The following is an 8,483-nucleotide window of genomic DNA, read 5'->3' on the forward strand; positions in this document are numbered from 1 at the left end:
TGAAATACATCCATAGGTACACCGCTAATTGACTCAAATTATATCAATTAGCCTATCAGAAGCTTCTAAAGCCATGACATCATTTTCGGGAAGTTTCCAAGCTGTTTGAAGGCACAGTCAACTTAGTGTATGTAAAATTCTGACCCACTGGAATTGTGACACAGTGAATTATAAGTGAAATAATCTGTCTGTAAACAAATGTTGGAAAAATTACTTGTACTATGCACAACGTAGATGTCCTAACTGACTTGCCAAAACTATAGATTGTTAACAAGACATTTGTGGAGTGGTTGAAAAACAAGTTTTAATGACTCCAACCTAAGTGTATGTAAACTTCTGACTTCAACTGTATATTGTTTTTATATTTATATTATATTTGTTTTTATCTGTTTTTCTACCTGTACTGTTTTGTCTGTCACTTGTTGACTTTGGTGCGAATAAATAAAAACTTATGCTTTACTTTAATTGTTAGGGTGAAGAAATGAGGCGTTAATTTCTGTTGTAAGCTTTTTCTCCCATCAACACCCGCTCCCTGAACAGTCTAAAGCCTAGTCTAACTCAGTCTATATTCTAAAGCCTGGTGTAACCCAGTCTATAGTGTAAAGCCTAGTCTAACTCAGTCTATATTCTAAAGCCTGGTGTAACCCAGTCTATAGTGTAAAGCCTGGTCTAACTCAGTCTATAGTATGAAGCCTGATCTAACTCAGCGGGCATCTCCAGTTATAGTCTAACTGAGAGCTCCAGCTGAGACTCAGGCCTTGACCTGTGGGATTGCCCCAATGATGCAGCCACCGAGCCACGCCATGGCTAGACACATTTATCATAGCATATCATTGCAGCTACCAGCATGCACCGTACTGCCACTGGAGAAAAAAGGGTGTCAAAAAAAAGCAGTGTCCCCCCTGAGCTTTAACACAGAGCCCTGATACAGGGGAGAGGAGAAGTAGAGAAGTCAAGATGCTATCTGCTGCCCTAGCCACGTTTCATATACAAATGTCCCTGTGTCAAGCCCTCGTTCTCGAAGCCTAATCTACACAATCCGTGTGTGTCACAGAGGCAAAGCTGCAACAGACAACCTATTGTAACTCTACATCTCCAGGAGCTTTATGTTGCCTGCCTGCCTGCCTACCTGCCCGCCAGCCTGCCCGCCCGCCCGCCTGCCTGCTTACGTAGAGCGCCGTACAGAGACTGACTGGAAATAAATGATTGGGATTTGGAAGGAACTCATCAGAGGAGAGGACCTATGTGTGTGTGTATGTTTGTGTGCCGCTGTGTTCAGCCCCACAGTGTATTGGCCCTCATGCTTGAGGCACTATGAATGAACTGTCACAATGACTGAACTATGGTAATGGGGTTCTTTCTAAAACAGGACAAAATAGCAGCTATATGTAAGCTGTATGTTAAGTGGTACAGCCTATAAGATAAGGATTGAACAGTAAGTCACATAATGGTATGATGACATATAGAGTAGGGATGGTGTTATGGTCCCATGAATGTGGCAAAATAAGACATTGAACAGCCATCAGAATTGCTGTTAACATGAGAGACATTGTCTTTCTGAAGCTTATTTGGTGGAATCAACAAAATACTATGTTCACAACAAGATGTTGAGGGGATTTTTCAATTAAAAGAAATGTCTATATTTAAAAAAAGATATATAAATACATATACAGTACCAGTCAAAAGTTTGGACACATCTACTCATTCAAGAGTTTTTCTTTATTTGTACTATTTTCTACATTGTAAAATAACTGTGAAGACATAGAAACTAAGAAATAACACACATGAAATCATGTAGTAACCAAAAAAAGTGTTAAACAAATCCAAATATATTTTATAATTGAGATTCTTCAAAGTAGCCACCCTTTGCCTTGAAGACAGCTTTGCACATTCTTGGCATTCTCTCAATGTTTTTCCAACAGTCTTGAAGGAGTTCCCACATATGCTGAGCACATGTTGGCTGCTTTTCCTTCACTCTGCGGTCCAACTCCTCCCAAACCATCTCAATTGGGTTGAGGTGCAACTGAGCCCTGGACTTCCTGACGGGCCGCCCCCAGGTGGTGAGGGTGGAAACAACATCTCCACCCCGCTGATCCTCAACATTGGGGCCCCACAAGGGTGCGTTCTCAGCCCTCTCCTATACTCCCTGTTCACCCATGACTGCATGGCCATGCACGCCTCCAACTCAATCATCAAGTTTGCAGACGACACTACAGTGATAGGCTTGATTACGAACAACAACGAGACGGTCTACAGGGAGGAGGTGAGGGCCCTCGGTGTTTGGTGTCAGAAAAATAACCTCACACTCAATGCCAACAAAACAAAGGAGATTATCGTGGACTTCAGGAAACAGCAGAGGGAGCACCCCCCTATCCACATCGACGGGACAGTAGTGGAGAAGGTAGAAAGTTTTAAGTTCCTCGGCGTACACATCACGGACAAACTGAAATGGTCCACCCACACAGACAGTGTGGTGAAGAGGGACAACAGCACCTCTTCAACCTCAGGAGGCTGAAGAATTTTGGCTTGTCACCGAAAACACTCACAAACTTTTACAGATGCACAATCGAGAGCATCCTGTCGGACTGTATCACCGCCTGGTACGGCATCTGCTCCACCCACAACCGTAAGGCTCTCCGAGGCTCTCTGAGGTCTGCACAACGCATCACCGGAGGCAAACCTCCGGCCCTCTTGGACTCCTACTATACTACTTGTCACAGGAAGGCCAAAAAGATAATCAAGGACAACAACCACCCGAGCCACTGCCTGTTCACGCCGCTATCATCCAGAAGGCGAGGTCAGTACAGGTGCATCAAAGCTGGAATTGAGACTGAAAAACAGCTTCTATCTCAAGGCCATCAGATTGTTAAACAGCCATCACTAACATTGAGTGGCTGCTGCCAACATACTGACTCAAATCTCTAGCCACTTTAATAATTCAAAATTGGAATGAGTGATAAATGTATCACTAGTCACTTTAAACAATGCCACTTTATATAATGTTTACATACCCTACATTTCTCATCTCATATGTATATACTGTACTCTATACCATCTACTGCATCTTGCCTATGCCGCACGGCCATCGCTCATCTATATATTTATATGTACATATTCTTATTCATTCCTTTACACTTGTGTGTATAAGGTAGCTGTTGTGAAATTGTTAGATTACATGTTAGACATTACTGCACGGTCGGAACTAGAAGCACAAGCATTTCACTACACTTGCATTAACATCCGCTAACCATGTGTATATGACCAATACAATTTGATTTGATTACTTCCAAAGTTGTGGCAAAATGGCTTAAGGACAACAAAGTCAAGGTATTGGAATGGCCATCACAAAGACCTGACCTCAGTCCCATAGAAAATGTGTGGGCAGAACTGAAAACGCGTGCGCGAGCAAGGAGGCCTACAAACCTGACTCAGTTACACCAGCTCTGTCAGGAGGAATGGGCCAAAATTCATCCAACTTATTGTGGGAAGCTTGTGGAAGGCTACCCGAAACGTTTGACCAAAGTTAAACAATTTAAAGGCAATGCTGAACCACTGGGAATGTAATGAAATAAATAAAAGCTGAAATAAATAATTCTCTCTACTATTATTCTGACATTTCACATTCTTAAAATAAAGTGGTGATCCTAACTGAACTAAGAAGGGAATTTTTACTAGAATTAAATGTCAAGAATTGTGAAAAGCTGAGTTTAAATATATTTGGCTAAGGTGTATGTAAACTTCCGACTTCAACTCTGTGTTATTTCATAGTTTTGACATCTTCACTACTATTCTACAATGTAGAAAATAGTAAAAATAAAGACAACCTCTTGAATGAGTAGGTGTGTCCAAACCTTCGACTGGTACTGTATATATGCCATTTAGCAGAAACTTTTATCCAAAGCGACTTACAGTCAAGCATGCACATATATTACATATGGGTGGTGCTAGAAATTGAAGCCACTTCTCTGCTGTTACAAGTACCATGCTCTACCAACTGAGCTACAATGGACTATGATACAGAGGTTTATGTTGCTGCTCATATCAACATCAGTTCAGACACTATGGAATACCATGTGCTCCGAGTTAATAATCAGAACAAAATGTTTTCTGGGATGTCAACATATGTGATCAAAACAATATCAACGTCTCCTCTCAAATGAGCAACTGCTTTTGTTTAACTTCTTTGGGACTGGGGGGCAGTATTGAGTAGCTTGGATGAGTCAGGTGCCCAGAGTAAACTGCCTGCTACTCAGGCCCAGTTGCTAATATATGCATATTATTAGTAGATATGGGTAGAAAACACTCTGAAGTTTCTAAAACTGTTTGAATGATGTCTGTGAGTATAACAAAACTCATATGGCAGGCAAAATCACTGGATGTTTTGGAAGCAAAACGTTACTGAATGTAAAGCGCCAATGAAAACTGAGATTTTTGGATATAAATATTAACTTTATCGAACAAAACATACATGTATTGTGTAACATGAAGTTCTATGAGTGTCATCTGATGAAGATCATCAAAGGTTAGTGATTAATTTTATCTCTATTTCTGCTTTTTGTTACTCCTCTCTATGGCTGGAAAAATGGCTGTGTTTTTCTGTGACTATGTACTGACATAACATAATAATTTTATGTGCTTTCGTCGTAAAGCCTTTTTGAAATCGGACACTGTGGCTGGATTTACAACAAGTTTATTTTTAAAATGGTGTAAAATACTTGTATGTTTGAGGAATTTTAATTATGAGATTTCTGTCGTTTTGAATTTGGTGCCCTGCAATTTCACTGTGTCACACCCTGACCATAGTTTAATTTGTATCTTTCTATGTTTTGTTTGGTCAGGGTGTGATCTGAGTCTGGCCTGATATGGTTCTCAATCAGAGGCAGGTGTTAGTCATTGTTTCTGATTGGGAACCATATTAAGGTAGCCTGGGTTTCACTGTGTGTTTGTGGGTGATTGTTCCTGTCTCTGTGTTTTGCACCAGATAGGGCTGTTTAGGTTTTCGCACGTTTGTTATTTTGTTAGTTTATTTCGTGTATAGTCTCCCTATTAAAATAAAATGAATCACAACCACGCTGCATTTTGGTCCGCTCCTCCTTCCCACAACGAAAGCCGTGACAGAATCACCCACCACAACAGGACCAAGCGGCGTGGTAACGGGCAACAGCAAAGGCAGCAGCAGGAGCAGCGTAAAAAGGACTTTTGGACTTGGGAGGAAATCCTCGACGGGAGAGGACCCTGGGCTAAACCAGGGGAGTGTAGCCGCCCCAAGGAGCAACAAAAGGAGGAATGGACATGGGAGGACGAATTATTCGGAGAAGGACCCTGGGATCAGCCTGGAGAATATCGCCGCCCCAAGAAGAACTGGAGGGCGGAGAGAGCTGAGAGGCGCTGGTATGAGGAGGCTGCGCGGCGACGCGGATGGAAGCCTGAGAGTCAGCCCCAAAAATTTATTGGGGGTGGCTCACAGAGAGTATGGCGACGCTAGGTAGGAGACCTACGCCAACTTCCTGTGGTTACTGGGGGGCTAGAGAGACCGGGCAGGCACCATGTTATGCTGTGGTGCGCATGGTGTCTCCAGTGCGGGTGCATAGCCCGGTGCGTTCTATTCCAGCTCCACGTATCGGCCGGGCTAGATTGAGCGTCGAGCCAAATGCCATGAAGCCGGCTCTACGCATCTGGTCCCAGTGCGTCTCCTTGGGCCGGCTTACATGGCACCAGCCTTGCGCACGGTGTCCCCGGTTCACCTGCATAGCCCAGTGCGGGCTATTCCACCTTGCCGCACTGGCAGAGCGACCTGGAGTATTCAACCAGGTAAGGTTGGGCAGGCTCGGTGCTCAAGAGCTCCAGTGCGCCTGCACGGTCCGGTCTACCGAGTACCATCTCCACACACCAGCCCTCCGGTGGCAGCTCCCCGCACCAGGCTTCCTGTGCGTGTCCTCGGCCCAGTACCACCAGTGCCAGCACCACGCATCAGGCCTACAGTGCGCCTCGCCTCTCCAGCGCTGCCCGAGCCTTCCTCCTCTCCTGCGCTGCTGGAGTCTCCCACCTGTTCAGCGCAGCCAGAGCCTTCCTCCTCTCCTGTGCTGCTGAAGTCTCCCGCCTGTTCAGCGCAGCTAGAGCCTTCCTCCTCTCCTGCGCTGCTGGAGTCTCCCGCCTGTGTAGCGCTGCCAGAGCCTTCCACCTCTACAGCGTTGCCGGAGTCTCCTGTCCGTTTAGCGCAGCCAGAGCTGTCAGTCTGCATGGATCAGCCAGAGCTGTCAGTCTGCATGGAGCTGCCAGTCTGCATGGAGCAGCCAGAGCTGTCAGTCTGCATGGAGCAGCCAGAGCTACCAGTCTGCAAGGAGCTACCAGTCTGCAAGGAGCTACCAGTCTGCAAGGAGCTGTCAGTCTGCAAGGAGCTGTCAGTCTGCAAGGAGCTGCCAGTCTGCAAGGAGCTGCCAGAGCTGCCAGTCTGCATGAAGCAGCCAGAGCTGCCAGTCTGCAAGAAGCCGCCAGAGCTACCAGTCTGCATGGAGCAGCCAGAGCCGCCAGTCAGCATGGAGCAGCCAGAGCCGCCAGTCAGCATGGAGCAGCCAGAGCTGCCAGTCAGCATGGAGCAGCCAGAGCCGTCAGTCTGCCAGGATCCGCCAGTCAGCCAGACTCTACCAGATCTGCCAGTCAGCCAGACTATTCCAGATCCGCCAGTCAACCAGACTCTTCCAGATCCGCCAGTCAGCCAGACTATTCCAGATCTGCCAGTCAACCAGACTCTTCCAGATCTGCCAGTCAACCAGATTCTTCCAGATTTGCCAGTCAACCAGACTCTTCCAGATCTTCCAGTCAACCAGACTTCCAGATCCGCCAGTCAGCCAGACACTTCCAGATCCGCAGTCAGCCAGGATCTGCCAGAGCCTTCCTCCTCTCCTCTGCTGCCGGAGTCTCCCGCCTGTCCGGCGCTGCTGCCGGAGTCTGAGGAGCTCCTCTGTCCTGAGCTGCCCCTCTGTCCCGAGCTGCCCCTCTGTCCCGAGCTGCCCCTCTGTCCCGTGTTATTTAGTAGGGTTGCCGTGGCTAGGAGGTCACGGAAGCGGACAAGGTGGGGGAAGACTACGGTGAAGTGGGGGCCACGTCCAGCACCAGAGCCGCCACCGCGGATAGATGCCCACCCAGACCCTCCCCGATAGGTTCGGGTTTTGCGGCCGGAGTCCGCACCTTGGGTGGGGTGGGGGGGGTACGGTCACACCCTGACCATAGTTTAATTTGTATCTTTCTATGTTTTGGTTGGTCAGGGTGTGATCTGAGTGGGCATTCTATGTTGGATGTCTTGTTTGTCTATTTCTATGTCTGGCCTGATATGGTTCTCAATCAGAGGCAGGTGTTAGTCCTTGTCTCTGATTGGGAACCATATTTAGGTAGCCTGGGTTTCACTGTGTGTTTGTGGGTGATTGTTCCTGTCTCTGTGTTTTGCACCAGATAGGGCTGTTTAGGTTTTCGCACGTTTGTTATTTTGTTAGTTTATTTCGTGTATAGTCTCTCTATTAAAATAAAATGAATCACAACCACGCTGCATTTTGGTCCGCTCCTCCTTCCCACAACGAAAGCCGTGACACACTGGCTGTTGGCGAGGTGGGACGCTACCGTTCCACATATCCCAGAGACGTTAACAGATAAATGAAGAGACGAGGATATAAATGAATAAATATTTGTGAGACAATTAGATAAATGATAATAAAGAAGAATAATGAAGGAGAACAGGCACATGACAGAGCTGCTACTCACTGGCTGTGGGGTGGGTTTGGGCTCCGTGGATTTGACGTGGAGATGCGTCATCATGGCTTGCAGACGCTCTTTGTCTTTCGCTAGCTGTAACGAGAAGGGAAAAAATGAAATCCTTTACGAACAAAAATCGAATTCTCTGTAGTACAATCCAACACATGACGTTCTTCCTCACTGTTTGTCAAATATCCAGTAGGAAGTAGTTTTATAATATGCTAGGCTGATGTGACGATAAACCATAGTTTAGTCATCAAGCACGAGTCTACCGTGCCATGTCTCTTCTTCAAGGTCAAACTACAAATGTTTTGTCTTAATTTGATCACTCTGTTGTCGCAGAGAATTTTCCATTATGAAAAATGTATCAACGCCTACAAAAATGTTGATTAATTAGAATCCATATAATAGTTCACATTTCCTGTTGCTGCAGGATTATTTTCCTGCAGTGAGAAACTGTTCAAATTACCATAGAATATCTGCATACCCTGTGTCCCATTGCAAATAACAAACTCTGGATCTGCCTGCATGTCCTAAACTGTTCTCTCTGTTTTACAGTAGCTGCCAGGTCAGATTATAGAGATATGCTGTGTTAGGAGGAGGACGTGTCTGATAAATTCTCACTCTTTGAGTCGCTCTCAATGACACACAACCAGAGCGGAAATAATGAGTATGACGGTAGTGTGGTGCAATGCTGAAGGAACTGAACTTGTAACCTCATCGTTCAAGGTTACAAT

At 45.9% G+C, this 8,483-nt stretch overlaps 1 protein-coding gene across 12 annotated transcripts in view; it reads right to left on the minus strand.

Moving 5' to 3' along the window:
- LOC135540224 (forkhead box protein P1-B-like) overlaps positions 1 to 8,483 on the minus strand; it is a 246,857-nt gene that overhangs the window by 19,760 nt on the left and 218,614 nt on the right. For all 12 annotated transcript variants that reach the window (XM_064966720.1, XM_064966719.1, XM_064966721.1 and 9 more), the window contains one exon: positions 7,756 to 7,839. In XM_064966720.1, the coding sequence (XP_064822792.1) occupies positions 7,756 to 7,839 (84 nt within the window). The remainder of the gene's footprint in view (positions 1 to 7,755; positions 7,840 to 8,483) is intronic.

Source organism: Oncorhynchus masou, chromosome 5 (assembly GCF_036934945.1).
Source record: "Oncorhynchus masou masou isolate Uvic2021 chromosome 5, UVic_Omas_1.1, whole genome shotgun sequence".
Lineage (NCBI taxonomy): Eukaryota > Metazoa > Chordata > Actinopteri > Salmoniformes > Salmonidae > Oncorhynchus > Oncorhynchus masou.